The sequence below is a fragment of the Chiloscyllium plagiosum genome, chromosome 3 (assembly GCF_004010195.1).
Source record: "Chiloscyllium plagiosum isolate BGI_BamShark_2017 chromosome 3, ASM401019v2, whole genome shotgun sequence".
NCBI classification, from domain to species: domain Eukaryota; kingdom Metazoa; phylum Chordata; class Chondrichthyes; order Orectolobiformes; family Hemiscylliidae; genus Chiloscyllium; species Chiloscyllium plagiosum.
Genome location: NC_057712.1, coordinates 83,724,439 through 83,750,423, shown reverse-complemented (window position 1 = coordinate 83,750,423; position 25,985 = coordinate 83,724,439). Strand labels below are relative to the sequence as shown.

Below are 25,985 nucleotides of genomic sequence, written 5' to 3'. Positions count from 1 at the left end.
TATATCAGCAATTTCTCTACAGGACCTGGTGATTACTCAGGACAAAGTAATATCAATTAGGCTGGAAACAATGTCATGGCATCCTTCCAGAAACCCATGTGTTCATAATGACAATCTTCAACTCTTATATTTTATGCTTGTTCAATTGGCATAACAATCTGCATGCTCATTAATTATCCTCATGCAACATTTTCTTTCTTTTTTCCAAAAAAGTTCTTGTCTTGAGAATCAGCATGTAGACTTAACATAACTAGCCTAAAATGTCAGCCTGTCGCTTTACACTTGACTAGCATGGATCTTATGCCACTAAGAGCGTATCTGCAAGAGCAGCAGACTGAGAAAACTTGCCAATTGCTAAACACCCCATTTCTTGCACATATCTTGGAAGGTGCAATAGAAAGCTGCAGACCAGTGACAGACACTGTTTATTGAGGAACACTGAACATATCAAATATGGCAATGTCAACAAGTGTTGCACTAGTGGTATCTTTGATTTGTCACACTAAAGGAAGTGCACTGAAGTAGTCAGTGACCAGGATGCAATCATGTCCTTGGATATGAAAATGATCAGTCATAATCTTGCACTGTGACTCAGGAGGAATCGTGTATGGAATAAAAGGTTCTCTCATTTGTTGACATTGACGGAATGGAGGTATTTCACACATCTTGTTTAATTGATCAGTATGTTTACAGGGCCCAACACGGGCACTCAAGTCTTGCCAACCTCATTTATTTCTTGTTAACTGTTATTTATATAAATATGGTCTAGCATGTTTTGTCATAGAGTCCGTGAAATTATCACTTGCTTGCTTTTTAAAAATTACATTTCTGGAGAGTTCTAGTTCATCTTTGAAAGGCCGGAAGGAATGTATTTGCTTTGGGACCTGTTGAATGCATTCAAGCCACTCATTGATGAGAACCTACTCTTGCCGTTGCAACTGATCATAGAACATAGAACATAGAACATAGAAGAATACAGCGCAGTACAGGCCCTTTGGCCCTCGATGTTGCGCCGATCCAAGCCCACCTAACCTATACTAACCCACTATCCTCCATATACCTATCCAATGCCCGCTTAAATGCCCATAAAGAGGGAGAGTCCACCACTGCTACTGGCAGGGCATTCCATGAACTTACGACTCGCTGACTGAAGAACCTACCCCTAACTTCAGTCCAATATCTACCCCCCTTAATTTAAAGCTATGCCCCCTTGTAATACCCGACTCAATACGCGGGAAAAGGTTCATACTGTCGACCCTATCTAACCCCCTAATCATCTTGTACACCTCAATCAAGTCACCCCTAAACCTTATTTTCTCTAATGAAAACATCCTGCTGTAACCTGCCACATGCTTCCTCACTGTCAACAACTCCTCCGACTTTCGTATCATCCGCAAACTTGCTCACCCAACCTTCTAATCCCTCTTCCAGGTCATTTATAAAAATGTCAAACAGCAATGGTCCCAAAACAGATCCTTGCGGAACACCGCTAGTGACGGCACTCCATGAAGAAACTTTGCCATCAACTACTACCCTCTGTCTTCTTCCATCCAGCCAATTTCTAATCCAAACCTCCAACTCACCCTCAATGCCATATCTCCGTATTTTCTGCCGTAGCCTACCATGGGGAACCTTATCAGACGCCTTACTAAAATCCATATATACCACATCTACCGCTTTCCCCTCATCAACCTCCTTTGTCACCTTTTCAAAGAATTCAATAAGGTTTGTGAGGCACGACTTGCCCTTCACAAAACCATGCTGACTATCCTTGATCACATTATTCCTATCTAGATGTGCATAAATCCTATCCCTTACAATTCTCTCTAAGACTTTGCCCACAACGGAAGTGAGACTCACCGGCCTATAGTTACTAGGGCTATCCCTACTCCCCTTTTTGAACAAGGGAACCACATTTGCTATCCTCCAGTCTTCTGGGACTACTCCTGTAGACAAAGAGGACATAAAAATTAAGGCCAATGGCTCTGCAATCTCCTCCCTTGCTTCCCAGAGAATCCTAGGATAAATGCCATCAGGCGCAGGGGACTTATCTATTTTCACCTTTTCCAGGATTTCCAACACCTCTTCTCTACATACCTCACAGCCATCCATTCTACTTATTTGTGACTCAGTGTTCTCATCGACAACAATGCCCTGTTCCTGAGTGAATACTGAAGAAAAGTATTCATTCTGTGTCTCCCCAATCTCTTCCGCCTCCACACGCAACTTCCCACTACTATCCTTGACTGGACCTATTCCTACCCTAGTCATTCTTTTATTCCTAACATACCTATAGAAAGCCTTAGGGTTTTCCCTAATCCTACCGACTAGGGACCTTTCATGTCCCCTCCTTGCTGCTCTTAGCTCTCTCTTCAGGTCCTTCCTGGCTACCCTATAACTCTCAATCGCCCCAATTGAACCTTCACGTCTCATCTTGAGATAGGCCGCCCTCTTCCATTTAACAAGGGATTCCAATTCCTTATTAAACCACGGCTCCCTCGCACGACCCTTTCCTCCCTGCCTGACAGGTACAAAGATCATTGTCTTGTGGTCAAGCCATGGGCCCAAAATTTGGATATCATCAAATTGACCCACTGGACCTGACAGAAAATTGGAAACTGGACCTGAGAAACTGGACCTGACAGAAAATTGGTCAAATTAAATTGAAATAGCAGCTATAGGCTACAGAGAACAGTGGAAACCAAAATCAAAGAGCTCACAAAGGTTATGGGGAGCCAGTTGTAACCAGCCAGAAGATGGTGTATTGGAGAAGTATTGATCAGACTTTCTGGCACCTTGACTTCCAGTCAGTGTTTGAGGACATGCACTTTACACCTCCCTGGCATGGTAACAGAGAAGGGCATTGGCACAACTTAATTGGATGCTTTGAACCCTGCTCATTGGCTAAAAGCAACAGAACATTCGTGAAGGTCCAGGCATGAAAACACTGACCAGGAAGGCACCCATTCAGAAAAGACTCTCAGCCAAACCTATGGCAGAAGACCAAGCAGCAATCCAAGAAGACCCAGGAGAACATCTGACCTTGAGGCCCACCTCCATGGAAAAGAGCCAGCCCAATGTCGGAGAGGAAGGAGATTCCATTAGTTTGCCTCAAGCACGTGGATCATTTGATTTGATTTGACTTATTTATTGTCATGTGCACATATGAAAAGCTTTATCTGCGAGCAATACAGGCAAGTCATCGTAACCAAGGACAAACATATCATAGAGTGAAAGAAAATCTTAGAGGCATGCAGGTTAGATTGCATAACATGTGTGCAAGACAAGATCATCATTAGCAAGATCAGCATTACTTGAAGTCAGACAGTCCATTCAGTTTAATAACAACCGGGAAGGAGCTGTTCTTGAACTGCTGGTGCATGTGTTCAAGCTTCTGTATCTCCTGCCTGATGGAAGAGGTTGTAGGGGCACATTATCAGGGTGTAATGGGTTTTTGATGATATTGGCAGCCTTTCTGCAGCAACAAGCCATATAAATGAAGTCCATGGTTGGGAGGTTGGCTTCCCTGATGATCTGGGCTGTGCACACAAACTTCTGTAGTGTCGTACGGTCCTGGGCACAGTGGTTGCTATACCAGGCTGTTATAGGTAAGTCTATCTGTCTAACAAAGGATATTAAATAGAGAGTAAGTATTGTGGGAATTTTCAAAATGCTCACATGGTGTTTCTAATAAGGAATATTTTAGTCATAAAATCAATTTGAACTGCAAACCAGACTCTGTGACTCTATGACCACCTCACTGACAAGAGTGCTTGGGCAAAGTGTTTGAATACACAAAATGGTTGAAGTGTCCAAAGTACGGACAACAGTCTGATGTAACTTACTAAATTGACTCTCCTTGACTGTGGCCAAAATGGATGTAATCACTGCTGAGACTCTCTTTCACTTCAGATTCAGGAATATCCACTTGTAGGTCTAAAGGAACACCATTAGTGGGAATTAGAAGTTAGCTAAGAACATTAGGAATAGTCATTTGGGGACTTGGTTTGTATTGTGCTTCTACATTGTCCTCTGGATTTTCACACGTGGCAGATGAGCAGGTCGGACTCAGTAAAAATGATAGAATTGCTTCCCTAAAGGACATCAGAGAACCAAGACAGTTTTGACAACAATCAACAGTGGTTACACAGTCATCTTCGAATAACTTTTTATTCGAGATAAGTTTTCTGAATTGAAATTTCATTATCTGCCATGATGGCTGACAACATTAGCGTGGGGTTCTGAATGCTTGCTTCATGACTTTACCAATATACTCATACCTCCTGAACTACATAGTTAATAATTCATTAGAAAAGTTGAGTACCAGAGGACTGAGAGAGAGCAAATATTATATCTATACTTAAGAAAATATGATAGAACATATCAGAAAACTATAGAACAGCAATCTTAATAGTAAGGGGAAACATAATAGAATTCATGCTAGAAGAAAATGAACAAACTTGGAGAAACCAAAAACATAAAAATGAATAGTTGACTTGGATTGCAAAAGAAAAATATTTCACTTGACCAATCTTATCAAATTATTTGAACAGGTAATAGAAAAAGAAAACAAGGGGAATGTAGTTGATGTATTATATGTAGTTTTCCAAAAAAGGTCTTTGATAAGGCACTATGTAAATTTAAAAAAAAAGTCACAGCATGCAGATTCACAGGATAATTAGCAAATTAGCTAACTAGCTGGTAAAAAGACAGCGTTGTTGTAAGTGATAGATGTTCAGAGTGAAAGAGGCTGCAGCATGGAATTCCATGAGAACCATTGTAAGGACCACTGTTTTTATTCACAAGTTATTTTAATGAATTCGATTTTGGAATCAAGCATCCAATTTATGAATTTGGGGTTCACACTAAATTAGGAGGACACTGAGTATTGAGGAAAACCGTAAGTTGTAATTAGGCATTAAGATTTTTGAAAAATGGCTATGTAATTAAAATTGAATTTCAACATGAATAAATGTGAGGTATTATGTTTTAACTAAATAAATAAGGATGTCATATGTCATGTGGTAAATAGTAATCTGAATAAGACAGAAGAACAAAGGAATTTGAGTGTACAAATAAATAAATCAGCATAAGTTGCAAACCAGCTCAATAGGTCATAAAAAAACCCACAAACAATATTTTATTTACAAAAGGATAGAATCAAAAAATAGAAAATTAACACAAAACTGTAATGAACTTTGTATGTTCTGCAACTGGATTTTAATTTAGTCTTGGGAAAACCTGACCTGCACACTTTCACACTTTCTGCAATGCTTGACCAGCTCATGTATGAATTTGACTAGTATTTTTGTCCTTTCACACAGGCCCCATGTTCTCAATTCATTTTGTAAGCCAAAATGGAGTGTGCAGTGTTTGGATGGTTAGAGTCCACCTTGACCTTTCAACAAAGCAGACTACTCCTCAACATCTTTCTAATGTCCCTAAACTCACCTGTCAATCTCTGAAACTCTGACGAGGAGAAAGTGAGGTCTGCAGATGCTGGAGATCAAAGTTGAAACTTTATTGCTGGAACAGCACAGCAGGTCAGGCAGCATCCAGGGAACAGGAGATTCGACGTTTCGGGCACAGGCCCTTCTTCAGGAATGACTCTGACCCCTTATAACTCCTGTGCGCATTTAGATCACTCATGCCACTCCTTACCGCCTTACTGCTTAATTCCCACTATACCAGCCTGTGCCACTTATGGCACTTTTGACAATTGGAAAATACTTAATGCATGACAACAATTATACACTGATCACCAATGTAAGGCTCAATCTATATTTGCAGGGAAGGTTCCAATGATGAATCACTGTTTTAAAAACACATCTATATTACAATACAGCATCTGATTGTCACACATGAAGATGTCAAAGCATTTTACACTCACTTTTTAGCATGATCCCAAATCTGTGAGGAAACAATGGGGCACATAAGAAGGCTGAGGAACAACCTCATATAGGTCTTTCAAATTCTGAAAGATTTTGATTCAGTGGCACACGGAGAGTTTGTTTCAAGGGGGAAGTACAAATGGAAAAGTACAAATGGAAAAGTCATAGTCACCAAGCTATCAAATAGAGAATTCAGAAGACATTCTTTTGCTTGAAGAATGAAGAGGATGTGGAACTTATTATCACAGGGAATAGTTGAGGACAATAATGTGGATGCATTTTGGACGATGGTTTGTGAAGCAAAGTTGAGCAGCAAAGTATGCTGATCGAGTTAAGGTGCAAAAGAATGAGAAATGACTTGAGTGGATTTCACTCTAAATTCTAGGATGGTTTGTTTTGACCAGTTGGCCTGTTTTTAGGGTTTATATATAATTCTCTGCAAGGGATTTAAACTTGAGCAAAAACAGAATTGTTTTTAGCACAATGTGACCTTAATAGACACATGACAAATTTGTTAAGACATTTTGCATTAGCCTTTGGGTATTATGAATGACCTCAATTTCTAAAGCTTTGAAGAACAAAGATTTTGCAGACAATAATTTAAGTATGTTGAATATTTATGTACCATTCTATCTAAATTAAAAAAATCCACAAAAACTAAAATGTACTTTGCACAAAAGGTATAATTTTAACCCTGCTCATCCACAGAAAGCATTTGGCTAGTTAAAACAGAATTTGACCATTGATGTCCATTAGCATTCTTACAAGTTTTAAATCTCACCTGCTCTGTTGAACTGCGGTGAGGGGGATAGCTATCAGAAATTGGTTAACTCTGTTTTACAAGACACTGAGTCCCTAAAAGAACTAACTGGCACCACAAGATAAACTCTCCCCTTCAGACGATAAAGGATTTTTTTCCTCAGAGGACCAAAGCAACATTGTGTGTGCCCTACAAGTTCTGTATATGTTCACTTGAGTCTGTATAGTGCTTCAGTGATTGTTCTTATTGTGATTAACATGTAACTAAAGTATTAATGAGTACTTAATCTTAAATTGATGCTGATAGTATTGCGAGAGATAATCCTTTAACTTCAATATAATGTAACCAGCTACTCTGTAGTATGCAATAAATCTATTTATGCATCCAGAATAAACCTTGTCTGCCAAAGACTTCACATGGGTATTTTTCCCAGCATGGTGTCAGTGGCTCAGACTGATACCTATAAACAGGATTGGTGATAATGAATCTAATCAAGGCATCCCATCCTTGATTTCAGCAGAAACAAACATTTTTAAGAAGCTCAGAGTACTCAGATTTAAATATACAAGGGAAATCCTTCTTTGAATATGCACTTTGGACTTCAAGACATTGAGACTGAACTGCTTTGAAAACTAGAGTCCCATGCTGACCTAGCTGCAAACTTTCCTGTTGGGCTCAGGAGGAGCATGTGTACTCCAAACATTCCTAAGTGCTTACATAATGACTTCTTCATTCTTCAACTGCTCCTGACAGATCACTGGCCTGCTGCCACTTTCCATTACTGACGGTTCTGCAGACAAGGCTTAAGGTTTTTGTTCTCAGATGTGTGGTTGCTAAGTAATTTCTAAAACATGGTCCTATATATTTTTATATATGAAAATGTCAATATAATGTTATAGTTAACTGTGTAAAATCATCATAAATTGGATAACTAGGATTATGTCTTTTGGTGAATTGATCGTAGATAATTTTGATTTTTAAATGACTGCATTTCATGTTTCCTTTCTGTTTGTTTTCAATTCATTGTCTTTCATTTTATAGTTCAGTGCTGTGATCAAATCTTCTATTTGTATCCTTTTTTTGTGCTGAACAAGAACCAGAAATCCAAAAGAGATAGGATTTATGGAACAAATAGCACAAAAAAATTCACACTAATGTTCTTCAGTGAAGGAAATCTGTGAACCTTACTCGGTCTTCATGTGAATTCAGATGAATGTGGTTGAGTCTCAACAGTCCTCTGAAATGTCTGAGCATGCCACTCAGTGTCAGTTCAAGGCCAATCAGAGATAGACAACCAATGGTGGCCTTGATAGTGAAGCCCCCATTCCCTGAAAGAATAAAAAAGAAAATGCAAGGAGAAGCCAGGAAACTATAGACTGGTGAGTCTTACATCAGTGGAAGGTAAGTTGTTGGAAGGGATTGGACAGGATTTAAATGCATTTGGAAAGGCAAGGACTGATTAGATATATTCACCATGGCTTTGTGCGTGGAAAATCGTGTCTCACTAACTTGATTGAGATTTTTGAAGATGTGACCAAGAAGATTGATGAAGACAGAGCAATAGATGTTGTCTATATGGACTTCAGCAAAGTGTTCCTCATAGTAGACTGGTTACTAAGGTTAGATTGCATGGATCCGGGGGAGCAACCAGTTGGATACAAAATTGGCTTGAAGGTAGGAGACGGAAGGTGGTGGTAGAAAGTTACAGTTTGGTCTAGAGGGCTGCGACCAGCAGTGTGCCATAAGGACTAGTGCTGGGTTCACTGCTTTTCATCATTGATTTTAAAAATTTGGATGTGAATATAGGAGGTATGGTCAGTAAACTTGCAGATGACTCCAAAGTAGATGGTGTAATAGACAGTGAAGGAGGTTATCTCAGAGTACAATGGGACCTTGGTGGGATGGGCCAATGGGCCAAAGAGTGGCAGATGGAGTTTAATTCAGATAAATGTGAGCTGTTGGATTTTGGTAAGGCTAACCAGACAGGATTTATACAGTTAATGGAAAGCCCTGGGGAGTGTTGCCAAATACAGAGACTTAGGTGGGTGGGTGCACAGTTCCTTGAAAGCAGAGTCACAGGTAGACAAGGTAGTAAGGAAGGCATGTGGCACACTTGCCTTCATTGGTGAATGTTGAGATGTCATTGGTGAATGTTGAGAATGTTCGGATGTCATGTTGAGTCTGTACAGGATATTGATAATACCACATTTGGAATACATGTACGATTCTCGTTGCCCTTCTATAGTAAGAATGCTGTCAAACTTGAAAAGGAGCAGAAAATATTTACAAGGATGCTGTCAGGACTGGAGGGTTTGAGTTATAGGGAGAGGCCGACTAGGCTGTAGCTTTATTTCCCCCTGGAGCATTGGAGACTGCGGGTTGATCTTGCAGAGGTTTATAAAATCACAAGGGGAATGGATAGGGTAAATAGCCAAGATCATTTTCCTAGGGTTGGGGAAGCCAAAACTAGAGGACATAAGTTTAAAGTGAGAGGGGAAAGATTTAAAAAGGACTCAAGGGGCAACTTTTTCACCCAGAGCTTGGTGCATGTATGGAATGAGTTGCCAGAGGAAGTGAAGAAGGCTGGTACAATTACAATTTTAAAAGGCATCTGGATGGGTTTATGAACAGGAAGGGCATAGAGGAAAAAAGACCAAATGCTGGCAAATGGGACCAGATCAGATTGGGCTGTCTGGTTGTTGCAGATGAGCTGGACTGAAGGGTCTGCTTCAGTACTGTGTGACTCTGTCTAGTCACATCAAGGAAGATTACAAGGTTTTCAAAGGGTCGCTCAAAACAGTCAGGGGTCACTGACGGGATGTTCAATGATTTCAGGCCATGAATGGATGATAGAGAAAGAGACAGAGATTAGATTAGATTACATTACATTACAGTGTGGAAACAGGTCCTTCGGCCCAACAAGTCCACACCGATCCACCGAAGCGCAACCCACCCATACCCCTACGTTTACCCCTTACTTAACACTACGGACAATTTAGCATGGCCAATTCACCTGACCTGCACATCTTTGGACTGTGGGAGGAAACCGGAGCACACGAAGGAAACTCACACAGACACGGGGAGAACGTTGAACTCCCGTGCTGTGAGGCAGCAGTGCTAACCACTGTGCCACCGTGCTGCCCACAAGATAGAGACGTAAACTCTACATTAGGAGTGCTGAAGATAGAATGTACTGCTCGGAAAACAGCTGAATTGCTTTGCAAGAGGCTCAGTGACGAATAAAGAACTGTTGGGATGGCTCCGTGTTATTAGTGTCAGGAAGACGTTCTAAGAATTAATAGGTAGCAAACTGTGGAGTCAGGACTCAGAAGTCGTCCTGGGAGCTTATAAAGTGAAAAGGTTAAAAGCACAATTGTGTGGCTGCTTGTCGTCTGAATCAAACAGAAAATACAGGAGAAACTCAGCAGGTCTGGCAGCATCTTTGGGTAGAGAAACAGAGTTAATGTTTCAAGTCCAGTATGACCCTTCTTCTGAAGCTTGGAAAGGTAACTGGCTAGATATCGGAGGTGGGGAGGTAGAAGCCAGAGGGGCTCAGAAGAAGCTGGTGAATATTAATGCTTCAGTGGCACTGAAAAAGCTGGGGCTGACAAGAGCAACATTTGCTTGGTGCAACTGAGCAAGAACAGAGCTCAGGGAAAAACCCAGGAGCAAATATTCTTCAGTGATGTTGGTTATCAGTGGAGAGTGAGAATTATGCATATGAATGTCCACTGGGTGCAATTCTAGAGTCTAGAATGATTGATCAGAATGGCAGCATCTGTCGAGGCAGTCCATGCATGATCAGTGTGTGATTAGGAATGTTTGATTACGGTCCATAATTTATAGTTACCAAATATTAATTCAGTGTTGGAAGTTGAACATGTTAGGAATTGTATTACTAATCTTATATTGTAAAGCTTCTTGTTGTTTGTTCAAAACAGTGAAATCTTGTGGTTTTATTCTCTTTACAAATCCCCTGCAAGTCTACTTTAAAAATAACAATGATTTAGTCCCTAACCAGATGGGCCCTCATGTGTCACAGTGGTAATGTCCCTACCCCAGACCAGGAGGACCGGTTTCAAATCCCACCTGCTCAAGGCATGTAGCAACATCTCTGAACAGGTTGGTTAGAAAAGTAGGTTAAGTAGTAAAAATTAATAAATTAGGCAGCCAAATCTGGGATTATAACAATGTACATATAGAATGTGTACACGTCAGTATACTGAAAGCACACTGACGTAAATAATGCAGATAAAATGAATGTCAGTCTGTTGATCAATTTTAGTAAAAAAAAATGATTGCAGGGTTCCTGTTGCGATGCTGAGACTGAGAAAATACATTCTACTGCAATTCTCACAGTAACCTTGCTGTCAGTCTATTTCATTGCGCATCACTGCTAAGCATTAACCATGACACTTCACAGGCACAGCCAGCAACTTCACAACCTCTGTTCAGAAATGTCTAGCTCCCACTTGAAGCTACCTCCTCATTCCCATAGGATGAAAGTACAGAGGGCCAAGGTAGCATTGGTAAGACTGCCTTCTTACAGAACCTTTCACAGAACATCTCTGGGACACGCACCAATGAATCCCTGTGGTCAAACATTTCAACTCCCACTCCCCCAAGGACATCCAAGTCCTTGGCCCTCTCCACAGCAAAACTCTGGCCACCTGATGCCTGGAAGAAGAACACATCACCTTCCACCTTGGGCCCCTCCAACCACACAGGATCAGTGTTGATTTCCCCAGTTTCCTCATTTCCCGTCCCCACCTTATCCCAGATCGAACCCTCTAATTCGGCACCACCCTCTTGAACTGTCCTACCTGCCCATCTTCCTTCATGCATTCCCAGCTACTAACCCCCAGCCCCATCCCCTCCCCCTCCCATTTATCTCCCAACCCCCCTGGGCACCTCCCACATTCCTGATGAGCTTATGCTTAAAACATCGACTCTCCTGCTCCTTGGATACTGCCTGAACAGCTGTGCTTTTCCAAAACCACACTTTTCAACACTGCACCTTCCACCAGCTCAGATGCTGAGTGTGGGAACACAATGTGGTGAGTAACTCAGTGCAATAACTCCACAACTGGCTGAGGAAGCAATGCCCCAGGCTGCTGGCACTTGGAAGACCTACTTAGACAGGGTACCTGCTTAGCCTCATGCTAGAGGAGCCTGCAGCTCTCTCTCAAGGCAAGTTTCTGAAAATAAAGGAACAAGACTTGGAAAATTTTTTTTTTCTCTCCCCTCGTTGTGAAAAGTTATTTTTAAGATTGGTCAGTTGCAATTGTTTATTTTACGTAGATGTGAAATCATAGATAAACTTAGGACAAAGAATGAGGAAGAATATAGAGTCTGGGTTCCTATTTCATTGAAATATGTAGTGTTAGAGATGTGTGCTTTGCATTATGATATATTCAGATCTGAAACTGAATCAAACTAGGAGCATGAATAGGCTATTCAGTCCCTCAAGCTTGTTAAAGATGTTGATTGCTGATTCTCTATCGCAATGCTATATTCTCACTTTTACTTCATACTCTATGCCTTAAAAATCCTACCCCATTACATAAAAAGTCAATGATTGTAAGAATGAATCACAAACCTAACCTATCCCCAAGCTAAGGTTTCATGCTTCCTGCTGTTTTCTGAGTAGAAAAGTTTAACTTTATACAATAATGTTTTAGTACAAAAATTGGCAAATAGCAGCCAAAAATAAGTCCCACTACAACCTGCTTTTAAATTGATCCTCCTGCATTCCCACATCCTTGCTGACTCGTTGGACAGTAGACTTGTCTTTTAGACAATTAACTCCCCAATTTGGTGAAAATAGTATCTGCTTTCAGTTTTAATGAAGAGGTGAGTTTGAAACTCAGAATTCTCACCTTGGTTGATTAGTATAGCAACATTCAGCACATATTCCAAGAGCGCACATTTTTATTCTATAGGATCAGATTCAGATATACATTAAAAGGACTGGAAAAAGATTGCAAAAGGTTAAAATTAACTCCTTTGTAACTATCAGAAATATTACTGTACCTTTTAAACAATATAATGGGAAGTACCATTAGACCATCAGTTATAGATTAGATTAGATAGATTAGATTCCCTACAGTGTGGAAACAGGCCCTTTGGCCCAACAAGTCCACACCGATCCTCCAAAGAGCAACCCACCCAGACCCATTTCCCTATGACTAATGCACCTATAATTATGGACAATTTAGCGTGGCTAATTCACCTGACCTGCACATCTTTGGACTGTGGGAGGAAACCAGAGCATCTGGAGGAAACCCACGCAGACACAGGGAGAATGTGCAAACTCCACACAGTTATCCAAGGCTGGAATCGAACCTGGGACCTTGGTGCTGTGAGGCAGCAGCGCTAACCACTGAGCCACCATGCCGCCCCAAGAACACATATGTTGACACATATAGGAATAAAAAAGCAGTCAGCTCTTGATCTTACTCTACAGAATGTTGTTACTTTAGATAGCGGTTAGACCATTTACTGATCTACTAATTGCCCTCAATGTGTCTTCTAGAACTTCTTCAGTTTTTATAACACTCACAAAGCTGCTTTTTCCATAACAATTTGATACTAGTAGGTTGATAGGGGTATGAAAATTGAACATTTTTCTTTGGATTTGGAGTTACATATGGGACAAACCAAACAAGGATACAAGGTTATATTGACAGCATTTAAAAAAAAAACCCAAAGAATGGGATTGCTGGAAATCAAAACATAAAAAATGCTGGACAAAATCAACAGGTTTGGCACCATCTGTGTGGAGAGAAAGCAGAGTTAACGTTAACTCTGATTTCTCTCCACAAATGCTTCTAGATCTGCTAAGTTTCTCCAGCAACTTTGGTTTTTACATCAATGACACGTTCAGAGGGGTGATCACAACACAGCTTAAAGTCTTGGAGGCAGAAAGAATATGGTTGATGGCCAGGCAATCCAACAGAAATAGACTGGTAATGCAGGACTCCCATTCGCATATAGTTTTTTTTCCATTTTATAAACTGACAAAGATAAAGTATTGCAGTCACAGCCGAGTTTTTGTTCAAGAGGAAAAGATGAAAGGACTAATAAAAGTGATGGGGCGTTTGTTTGTTAGGGGATCAGGTAGACATTTCTGTAGCTGTGGCTTGACTTCAGGATGTATGTTGTCTCATTGGTGCCAGGTTCAAGGATGGCATAGAGGAGTCATAGGGCATTCTTCTGGGGGGAGGGACCAATCAGAAGTCATGGTCCACACTGGTAGCAAAATCTTGGAGAAGAATGAAAATGCAATCAGAATTTAAGGAGTTAGGTAGGAAATTAGGAAAACAAATCTAGAAATCTTCAGATTATTGAGTGTTTTGTGCAATTGAATACAGGAAAATAAGGCAGACAAATGTCTGGCTAGAAAGAAAGACCCTAACTTTTTCTTATTTTAAAGGCAGATGTGAAGTGCCATTTTCCAGCTGCAACGCGACTGGTCAAACTACTCGACATTAAGCAAAACACAATTTATTTTAACACCGTAGAGAAATTTAGGACAACAACGCTAGTGGAAAACTTACCCCAAATAATAGATACATATACTACAGTGAATTAACTGTTACAATATAGCAACACCCCATAAACACATCACTTGGCAACAAGGCAAATTCAGAAAAACAGATTTGTCTCACAGGTAACCCAGCAGCACAGAGAAGCCCCAGCCTCCAGCTGTAACTGAGAGAGAGAAAAGATAGCTTCTCCTCCTCCAAGCCCACAACAGGAACCACTTAAAGCTTATCTAAGAATTCAAATAAAACCCAGAAAGCTGGCCACAGTCATGCAGACTGCCTCCATTGTTCCAACTTTAAAGAAAAATCCCAAGGCCTCACAAGCTGTTTACTCCAGTAGTTTTGGTAGACTGCTCTGTGCCTCTGCCTTACAACCTCCCTTCCAAAAAAAGACAAAATAACCTCTTTCAAGCTAGAGCATTGTCACAATTGCAGTGCTGGGAAAAGGAGTTTCAAGGGGTTTAACAATTGAGCTAATAAAAGATGTGTAATTATATTATTTGGTATAATCTACAGATTACCAGTGAGAAGGATGTAGGGGGAACAAAATGAAGGAAAATTAGAGAGGAGAACATTAAAGAGTGGTTACAATTGACAACTAGTAGAATGTAGACTGGCACCGCTGTAGTTTAAGAGGGAGGGGGTAATGGCTCTCAGAAAAAATTCCTCATCCTAGGAAAAGCTTCAGGAAATTTTCTTACAGCAGTATATGCCTAGTCCAACTAGAAAGAATGCTCTGTTGAACCTGGTTCTTGAAAGTGACAAGGGCCAAGTAGATCAAGTGTCATTGAGGGAATATTCAGGAGACAGGATTCATCATATCCTAAGGTTTAGGATAATAACAGAAAAGGAAAACAAGCAATCCAGAATAACAACTGAGAGTACTAACATCAATGGGTAAAAACAGAACTGGGCTTAATAGATTGGAATGTAAAGTTGATGGAAAAAAAAAGCACTGCTGAACAATCGACTACCTTCCAAGAGGATTTGGTTGGGGTGCAGTTGGTGTATTCCCTCAAAAAGATAAGACAAATAATTCCACAGTTCTGTGAAAAAAAAAGACATAGAAAATAAAATAAAAAGTGTGCGTTTGGGACAGCTTAGGTAGAAGTTTCAAAATCATCAAAAGACTAGAGAAACTGTTTCCATATTAAAAAGAACAGGAAAATAAGACAGCAGAAATTTCAAGTGTTTTGCAAATGTAATGGGAGGAAAAAGCTTTATCATACATTACTTCCCAGACCTGAACCATGCAATGTGCAAAACTGGTGGAGCCAGATTCAATTGAGGCATTCAGGAAGGGAATGGTTATTTGAATAGAAACAATGTGAAGGGTATAGGTGAATGGCATTAGGTCATAATGCTTGTTGGAGAATGGATGTGGACACAATAGGTCGAATAGCCTCCTTTTACACTGAAATCAAAACGGGACTTCTCTGTGATTTAAAATGCAAGTTCTTATTATGAAACAGGCCAGCCCCACCTCAAAACATTTTAAGAAGGTAGCCCACACCCTAACTTTGCTAGTAATTTTAAGCAGGTATAAGGTGGATATTCCAGGAAAGATGCTGCTGGTCAAACCACTAGGTTTTAAACAAAACAGAATTTATTTACAAGATTACTGAGTGGAACACGAACATAAGGGAACAGAATACAGAATAACTTACGCTATCCAAAAACCCAACAGATTATCTCAACTTAATGATGCTGTTCCAAATACTTGCGCAATGCCCATAAACACCCCTTGGCACAAAAGGTAAAATCAAACAGAGTCTTACAGGAGAGAAGTCAGAGAGAGAGGACCAGCATGAACCTGCTTTTTTTTTTTAGGTCCAGCAGCTTCAAAACACTACTTTGCTAAAACCAAACCAAACCAGAGGAAGGTTAAGCTGGGATATCTGGCTACATCCGTCATTGTTTCTTTTTAAAACTTAAAAGCCTTTGCCTGAGGCAGTATCTGTTTAGCTATAATCAAATTGGCCCTAAAACCCTTCAACCCCAGACTTTTCGGAGTCTGGGTCTTTTATGACCTATCTGGGGGAAAAAAGCCAAGAACACCATAATCTTGTCAAAGGAACATGGTCACATTTTCTGCAAAGACACTATTTAGTCAATGAAAGATTTAGGTTTTAGTAACAGGTAACATCTGAAGATGTGGAATCTTGCTGTGATGCTTTTCAGCTATTAACTTTAAAAAGTAAATTCAAACTTCCAGTCATTTCTAGTCAATTTTCCAGGAGGATCATAAAGCAAAAAAAAGTAAACTTCCCTATCATGCTTTTCATAGGAACAACAAAAATGATATAGTAGAAAATGTTACTAGAGCCCGGTTTGATCAGTATTATGGTTCTCTTTTCTTACAGTTTATCCAATGGACCATACTTTTGATATCAACACTTAATGCCATTGGTTCAATCCTGCTCGTGCGTGTTCTAAAGACTTTGTTCCTCAGTGTATGAGCAAAATACAAGGTGTGCAGTATTGAATATATAATTCTACACATTTAAAACCATAATTTTCTGCACTTCTAAAAAAGGCATCACTATGCACTGTGACAGTAGAGTTCAAAACTGTCCTATTTTAATAGGTTCCAAATGGTTTTAACTTTTCAGCGAGAACATTTAAGCAATGTCTTTGCATCACTGTGTATCAACTCCTTAAAAAAAGATGTTACTAACAGTATACGATTTTGTAAACTACAGGAACAAAGTTAAAAATGTGTAATGCATCGAAATTCTCTTGTGAATTAATCAAGAATTGTATACTACTTTACAGAATTATGTAACAAAAAAAAGTTCTTAAATAACTGGATGAAAAAAAAATCAGACAATTCAAAATACAGTGGTATGGATTTTTATTCTCTTCATTTTGTGGTTCATGCATTATAACAGTACAGTCTATGCTGAAACTTGTCAAATTAGTTTCCCTTTGTATAGGTAGCTGATCATATGCAAACAAAATAACATACTTATTTTTAGTCCTTTAAATTTGAGACTGAGGTCTAGTCTGTTTATAAATGTAGTGGACTATCCAAACCATCTTTGCTTCCACAGTGAGGTCCCTTTGGTTCAAGTAATTCTCCACTGATGTTTACCTGATTCTAGAATTCTCTTCCTTTTCAGCCTCATTGGAAAGGGCAAGTTTAAACACCTGGCTAACATTTCAGTTACTCCCAATCAAATATAATGCTGTTCCTATTATCTACGTAAATAAATAGAAAGTTAGACACGTGAAAGACTCAAATAACATTGACAGAAATTAGCTAGTTGTACTGAGGCACAAACTTTATAAAACTACTTTGGTGTGCTAAAACTTAAGTGCAATATTTGTTTTCTGCTTCATTCCATAACATTGAAATGTTACATTTAGTATTTCCACATACTGCACTGTACATAGATCTAAGCCCCAACTTGACTAATTTAAAAATTTTAATAACTGAAACAAGTGGAAATCATGTAAAATTAAGTATATTGCAGTAACAAAGTACAGCTATTAAACAATTCATGCAAAATATACATTTGCCCCATTGTCTTCTAAAATGAAAATTACACAAAAAGTCAGGACAATTAAAAATTGCAACCTTTGCTTTTACCAAACCAACAGAAGATTCAGCACTGTAAGCCAACTTCAATTATAAATGTATTTTGCTTTTTATTTAACTGGTGGAATGTATCCATTTTCTTTCAAGTATTGTTCTCCACTCTGAGCTTTAGCACTTAGACTGCAAAAGTAAAACTTCACAAATTTCAACTTATATTTTATAAACTAAAGCTTAGAAGAGAGTTTTTGAATCAAAGAATTTGGCTTTACATCACTTAATAAGAAGTGATATATAGTCCTTCTGATTTGGTCTTCACCTCTTGCATACCCCAGTGCCTTGCTACAAACAGGTATGGCTTTCACCAGAACAAATATTCCACTGAAGGCAGCCATGACTGCTATTCAGATGTGCAATGCCACCTGGCTACATAATGCACTTTTTTTTAATCAGGATAGGTAAATGGTTCAAACAAATATACACTGATCGAGAAAGGCAAAAAACAATCAAAGAATATTAACACTCAACAGTACAACTACATAAATTCTGAAGGACAATCAAGGTTCAGTGTTACTGCTTGAGGGATAGAAAGTGCTCACCCCAACGTATCAATGTTACATAATCGGATAGGTTGGGACTGACCGAAGGACAAAAGTCTTAAGATGCAAACCATATTGATCTGGACTCAGCTAACTGATTTCAGACATGAAACTGGTGAGATTAGTACAACAAACTTAACATTTCCCTGAACTAGCAAAACAGTCTGAAGACAAAATTTCAAAACAGTTCTTCTTCCCTCCAATCAATCAATCTCTCACCCGCAATTAAAACATGCACAAAACACATCAGAAATTTGTTCAAGGATCACATTAAAAATAGATATGAAATTTCTACACATAATGCTGTTTTATGAGCACATTGGTGGCGTCAACCCTCACGATCATCTCAAATGTCAGCATATGCTGCTTAGCATATGCCCAAACATGTTTTGAATTCATTCTCAAAACAGCCATGGCTGGCAAGGTCAAGATTTATTGCACATTTCAAGTTTCCCTGAGTAGGAGTCACTGGACCTCCTTTTTGAAAGCAAGCAGTTTAAGAAAACTTATTGCTGGACCATTGCAGTATGTAGTTATGAATCAATCATGCACATGTGGTCATTTTTAATCAACCTGCTCGGATGTGATCTGACACACATCTGAAGCAGGTGACACTTGATCTCCAGGTCCTTTGGATCAGAGGTTTTTTGCCGCAATGTAAGAAAAACATATGTGGGGAGAATTGGAGTCACATATAGGCTGGACTGGTAAAGATGGCAAGATTTCTTCCCTGCAAAGCATGAGTGAACCAATAAGCTTTTGAATATAATGCAGATTCATAATCATTTTTATTGATATCACCATTTTTTCAAACTACCATTGTGAAATATAAATGCTGTCAACGGATTATTCAAATAGACCTCTGCTTTATTGGTTCTGTAATGTAGCAATTTTGTGTAATACTTGGCCTGAAACGTCAATGAAAAGGTACTCACTGGCACTGTGATCTAACATAACTGCCCTTGAAGACCAGAAACTTTGTGTATCACTTTAACAATTACAGAATTTCACTTTTCCTGTATTATTATAATAGAATTCCTAGAGTGTGGAAGCAAGCCATCCAGCCCATTCGTGTCCACACTGATCCTCCGAAGAGCATCCCACTTGGACCCACCCCCTACCCTACCGCTGTAACCCTGCATTTCCAATGGTTAACCCAGCTAGCCTATACATCCCTGAACAGTATGGGCCATTTAGCATGACCAATCTATCCTAATCTGCACATCTTTGGACTGGGGGAGGAAATCCACACACACAGGGGCAGAACATGTAAACTCCACACAGATAGTTGCCATAGGGTGGAATTGAACCTTGCGAGGCAGCAGTGCCACCTGTTATTATGTAGCAATAACATAATACCACAGGAGAAAGTTGAAAATATCTTCAGTGACTCCTTAACTCCAGGAAAAATATAAACAACAGAATGTAAAGCCCATCTACACCAGGGAAAGTTACAAATTAAAATCATAGCAACTTAATTAAGTGCAAAATAAAGTCAAAGAAAAGACATAACAGTAATGATCTAAAATCACAGATGTTTGTATTTCTCAACAAAAATCAAAATGCTGGGTATATTCTCCAAAGATAGATCATACAGTTTGTTCAAACTCAAAAACCGAAATCTTCAATGTTAGTGCTTATAAAAAAAATTATATCTCCACTCTAGTCAACATATGTTTCAAATTAAACAAGTAAATCACAAAACGATGCTGGCCAGTGCATATTCAAAATTTAAGTATGGAGATTGCTACCAGTGTAAAAGCTTTTCACTAATTCTCTGTTCACTATTTCAGAACCCTATTACTGACTAAAGTTTTACTTTAGTTTGGGGAGTAAATCAGAAAACAACAGACCTAACTGCACAAATGGTCTAGCAGCACTGGAAAATATCTGGTCCTTAAGAAACATATTTGGAAAACTCACTCAGGCACTGTGGAAGTTTGCGTCCTCAAAAGGGTTACTTCAGAGCAAATAAACTTGTCCCACTTCAGATTGCAATATAAAAAATGCTGAGATGTTGTTATACATTCAAGTCATTAAATAATCAAAAACATTCTCTAATATGATTTTGAAATCTGACAGCCATTCACTATTAAATCAACAAATAAAGAAATCCACAGGTGCAGTAAAAGGCATAAAAGCAAGAAAAAATTCAAGTATTAAAGTCTGGAATATACAATTACCAAATCAACCAACTACGAAGTTATGTATGCTCAGCAAAATGAAGGAAATTTAAATAAAACCAATTAAATAGGGCATAATTTCTCAAACTTGAAAAAGATCAAGAAATGTGCACAATTTTACAGGTTTATACACAAATACATTAATGGTAAGATTTCGCCTCTGTGCTTATAAACCTTGCCGTCAGGCTCAACTAGACATCAGAATCCTTCGTGTGATTGTATTTTGCTACACAGTCTGAGGGCAAGCTTGCTGCCCAGTTAAGGATAACAGGTAAGATCTGGCTGTTGGGCAGAACACGAGAGCAGGACAGTCAAGAGTGTGGTGCTGGAAAAGCACAGCAAGTCAGGTAGCATCCAAGGAGCAGGACCGTCGACATTTTGGGCATAAGCCCTTCATTCATCATTCCTGATGAAGGGCTAATGCCCAAAACGTAGAGTCACCTGCTCCTCGGATGCTGTTTCACCTGCTGTGTTTTTCCAGCACCATACTCTTCAATTCCGATCTCCAGCATCTGCAGTTTTCACTTTCTCTCATGAGAGCGAGAGAGAGATAGCTAACTTGACCCCACTCATTTTGCAAACTTGGAGGCTGACTCGGTCAGGAGAAATCTGTCCAGGATGGAATCAGGTAACCAGCAAGCTCGCAGCAATGTAAGATTCTGCACCGCCTAGTGCTTATTCCTGACCTCAATACTAATTAAAAAAACAGAATTAAACTCTTAAGTCCATCCTTCCCAAAAACTCAGCATGATATTTTCTTATGAATCTCCTCAAATAGCATCTTTGCAATGTAGATGCTGGAAGAACACAAGAAACCCGTTACTGGATGTGAATCCAGAACAATTTAAACATTCTGTAGCATTCATTGGTAAGAATAATTAGATTAGATTACGTACAGTGTGGAAACAGGCCCTTCGGCCCAACAAGTCCACACCGCCCCGCCGAAGCGCAATCCACCCATACCCCTACATTTACCCCTTACCTAACACTACGGGCAATTTAGCATGGCCAATTCACCTGACCTGCACATCTTTGTACTGTGGGAGGAAACCGGAGCACCCGGAGGAAACCCACGCAGACATGGGAAGAACGTGCAAACTCCACACAGTCAGTCGCCTGAGGCGGGAATTGAACCCGTGTCTCTGACGCTGTGAGGCAGCAGTGCTAACCACTGTGCCACCGTGCCGCCCACTGAAATATATAACTGAAATATAAAAGATGGGGAGAGGTTCAATGCAAGTCTGATGCGTCACTTAACTTACCAGAAGACCTATTATGGCATTCTCTAATTTTAATTATGCAATAAAAAGCTTCCAAATTCTCAGATATGTTAAGTGTTGTAACAACTGAAGTTACGAATTTACAATTAAAGTTAATCAATAGCTGCTACTGCAAGCTCAGTTGGTAACTTTGTTACATAGCAACACTGAGCCATACATGACACACAGTAGAGTCCTAGTTTTGATACCTGGTTTGTGCTGTGATACTTGAACAACTATTCCTCTTAGCACCTCTGGGGTTGGAAGGAAATCAACCATCCAAAATTACCAGTCATGATCACTACAACCATGCACACAGGCATAAGTCATAATAGAAATGTGAGGTGCTGCATTTTGGGAAAGCAAATCTTAGCAGGACTTATACACTTAATGGTAAGGTCCTAGGGAGTGTTGCTAAACAAAGAGACCTTGGAGTACAGGTTCATAGCTCCTTAAAAGTGGAGTTGCAGGTAGATAGGATAGTGAAGAAGGCATTGGGTATGCTTTCTTTTATTGGTCAGAGTATTGAGTACAGGAGTTGGAAGGTCATGTTGCGAAAAGTGTTGTGAAACTTGAAAGGGTTCAGAAAAGAGTTACAAGGATGTTGCCAGGGTTGGAGGATTTGAGCTATACGGAAAGGTTGAACAGGCTGGGGCTGTTTTCCCTGGAGCTTCAGAGGCTGAGGGGTGGACTTATGGAGGTTTATAAAATCATGAGGGACATGGATAGGATAAATAAACAAGGTCTTTTCCCTGGGGTCAGGGAGTCCAAAACTAGAGGGCATAAGTTTAGGATGAGAGGGGCTGGCAGGTGGGACTAGATTGGGTTGGGGTATCTGGTCGGCATGGACGGGTTGGACCAAAGGGTCTGTTTCCATGCTGTACATTTCTATGACTCGAAATGCAGTCTGAATAATACTCGTAATGGTTGAACTCTCAGCAGACATTTGATTCAGGGGTACAAATGAAGAATGGTAACTTGGACCTGCTCTGTTAAAACAATACTTAGCCTAAGTTACTGCCTTTAACAAAAAAATCATGTAAAGTTTCACAAATGTCACATTTTTAGTGTACAGTACCTTCTAACCAAATATATCAACTCATTTCTTTGAGTCAACAATTTCACAAGACTTTAAGATGATCCAAATTAGCAAAGCCAACTTTTCTCCAGAGCTTCCTACCCTAAAACAAAAAAAAATCTACTTTGTAATATTTGATGCTAGACCTTATAATCATCTATTCCCATTCTCAAGACAAAAATGTCACATCAACCATTGTTCTTTCTCGCTGCGAAACTTTTCTGCCCATTTACGAGTCAGCTCTAGGTAGATGTCTGGCTTGTGAGGCAGATAGTCCAGATAAACAAACTGACTGGACTGCTTGGGAACAGCTTTTTCAATCTGAGTTCCTTCATGCCATTCATTAAAGGACGTTATAGTGATTATTTCTGGACGCACTAGGAGGGCAGTACTTAAAGCAGTCTCATAATATTTCCCATTGACTCGGTTTCTAGTATTGTGATTGTTCCAAGCCCTTATGCTAGTGTCTATATAACCTGGTCCCACACTGGGAATAAACATAAGGTTATTACTATCACAAAAGTCTTTTATTGCTTGCCAGTTGTGATGGGAAGAGCCATGGGAGAATCCATTTGTTGCAAAATAAGTGTACATTCCATCAAAACCAGCCTGAAGAATTTCATTTTTATGCTTTTCTTCGACAATTAGGGCAATGAATAGTGCATCGTATTGAGTGTTTCGAAGACTGTGAGATCCAGATACAGAGAGAAGATCGGCCCAGGACCCTGGGCTTATTAAGTACGAGTCATAAATGTAGAACATTGGAAGATATCTTCCTGCACTAGTCTTGTGCCTGTAAAATGCAGGATGGGATCCATATCTACAAAGGAAAAAAAAGTATTATTCACAAGCCTTTATCACAAATACATCATTCAACTCCAACATTATGATCCAGTAAATGCAGTCCATTTGTAACATAAGGACTGAATTTAACCTTGCAACATTCATTAACAAGTTCCAATTCTGCAAACAAAGCAATGGGATTAATGGGACAGTTAGTGGCAGTGTGGATGTGAAATAGGGTAAGGGCAGGAAACAAAGTAATGCTTGCTTACTCTTTCAAAACAGGGTGATGGGAAATACACACTGTGGTCTATGTTGGAAGTACTACTCTTTTTTCATAAATGCCAATGAATTGGACTCAGATATGTAGGACATAATATCACAGATTGCCCAGAACACAAAACTGAAATGTAGTCACAGTGAGGTAAACAGTAACAGACACCCAGTAACAGATATACTGGGCAGGCACAGATACAACTTAATGCATAGAAATGAAAAATGACACATTTGCGAAGAATGAGAAGACAAGCATAGAAAGCATGGAAAGAGATCCTTCAGTCCAACTAGTCCATGCCAACCATGTTCCAAAACCAAATTACTCTCACTTACCTCCAAGCCTTTCCTACACGTTATGAAGATGTGGATATACCTTAAAGAGAATTAGAAGCAGCAGAACTACAGCACCAAGTGTACTCAAAAATAGTAACAATGTAACATTGATTTGAACACTTGATTAGTTTGTTGCTTGGAGACAAAAACAAATTTGAATTCGGCCGATCAGTTAAAATTATACCCAAAACATATCAAACTCCAATCAAGATTGTCAATATACTCAATTCAATCTTAAAAGCCAATGACGCAATCTGATGCCATGGAGAATAAGACCAGGGAAAATTGAACAGTTGAGGGGAGAATACCATGGCCCAGCATGTAAACGGACTGCTTGAAAATAACTCTCTTAAAAGTACCATATCGATCAGTAACCTGTAATACAGAAATTCCTAGATTAGATTAGATTACTTAGTGTGGAAACAGGCCCTTCGGCCCAACAAGTCCACACCGACTCTTCGAAGAGCAACCCACCCAGACCCATTCCCCTACATCTAACACTACAGGCAATTTAGCATGGCCAATTCACCTAACCTGCACATTTTTGGACTGTGGGAGGAAGCTGGAGCACCCGGAGGAAACCCACGCTGACACGGGGAGAATGTGCAAACTCTACACAGATAGGTGGGAATTGAATCTGGGTCTCTGATGCTGTGAGACAGCAGTGCTAACCACTGTGCCACCTTGCCACCCACAAAGAGTAACCCACCCAGACACATTTCCCTCTGACGAATGCACCTAGCGCTATGGGCAATTTAGCATGGCCAATTCACCTAACCTGTACATCTTTGGACTGTGGGAGGAAACCTGAGCACCCGGAGGAAACCCACGCAGACACGGGGAGAATGTGTAAACTTCACACAGAGTCGCCCAAGGCTAGAATGGAACCTGGGACTCTGGTGCTGTGAGGCAGCAGTGCTAACCACTGAGCCACAACAAGCAGAAGAGATGACACAGGAAGATCCGAAGCCAAGAACCTACAGCTGTCTGATTTTGAGATAAGAAGTGTTGTTTTGTAAATTTTAATTGGGAGTTTTATTGGACTATTATAGAAGGGAAGGTAAAAGATAGGTTAGGAAAAAAACCTTTTAAATAGTTGTTAGTTAATTATTTTCTTTTATATTTTAAGAAATAAAGTTGTTAACCTTTACTTTAAATACTTCTTAGTCACTCGATTTTTACAGATTACGGCACTGGATAAAACGTTTCTGTGTTGCTAGTTTTAAATTAAGCAGGGGAGTTTACCCTGTGTTGTAACAGTTTGGGGGCTTGGGTCTGTGATCTGAAATGGTTTATACAGATTTGAATAGATTTGGGAGTACAAAAATTCTAGGAGATTTAAACACTTGCATATTGGTGTCCTGGATCTTTAAATAAAACGTAGGTGAGACAATTTGCTTAATTTTGCTAACTTGTGGTTGATGAAATTAGAAGTGAGAATAATGGCTCTTAAAATTGCTAAAGGAGTTCTTGGATTTGAAGACGTTTCTCAAATTTGCCAAGAAAGTTTAGAAGGAAAGAAAAAGACCATACTTTTAGAATTAGCAAAGACATTAGATTTGGGTTTAACTGAGGACAAGAGTAAAGCAGAAAGTGTAAGGGAATTACTCAAACGCTAAGGTGTATCAGAGAAACAGACAAGTGCAGTAGAGGTAGATAAACTTCAATTACAATTGAAGAAAAGTGAGTTAAAAGATAAACAAGGGGGGCGGGAGGGAGAGGGGGGCACGAGGGGGGG

The 25,985-nt window shown here is 39.6% G+C and overlaps 1 protein-coding gene across 4 annotated transcripts in view; it reads right to left on the bottom strand.

The window, feature by feature from the left end:
• Window positions 1-22,599: 22,599 nt before the first annotated feature.
• Window positions 22,600-25,985, bottom strand: part of LOC122546574 (glycoprotein endo-alpha-1,2-mannosidase-like) — a 33,445-nt gene continuing 30,059 nt past the window's right edge. For all 4 annotated transcript variants that reach the window (XM_043685263.1, XM_043685273.1, XM_043685278.1 and 1 more), the window contains one exon: window positions 22,600-23,675. In XM_043685263.1, coding sequence (XP_043541198.1) covers window positions 23,039-23,675 — 637 coding nt within the window. In that variant the 3' untranslated portion in view covers window positions 22,600-23,038. The remainder of the gene's footprint in view (window positions 23,676-25,985) is intronic.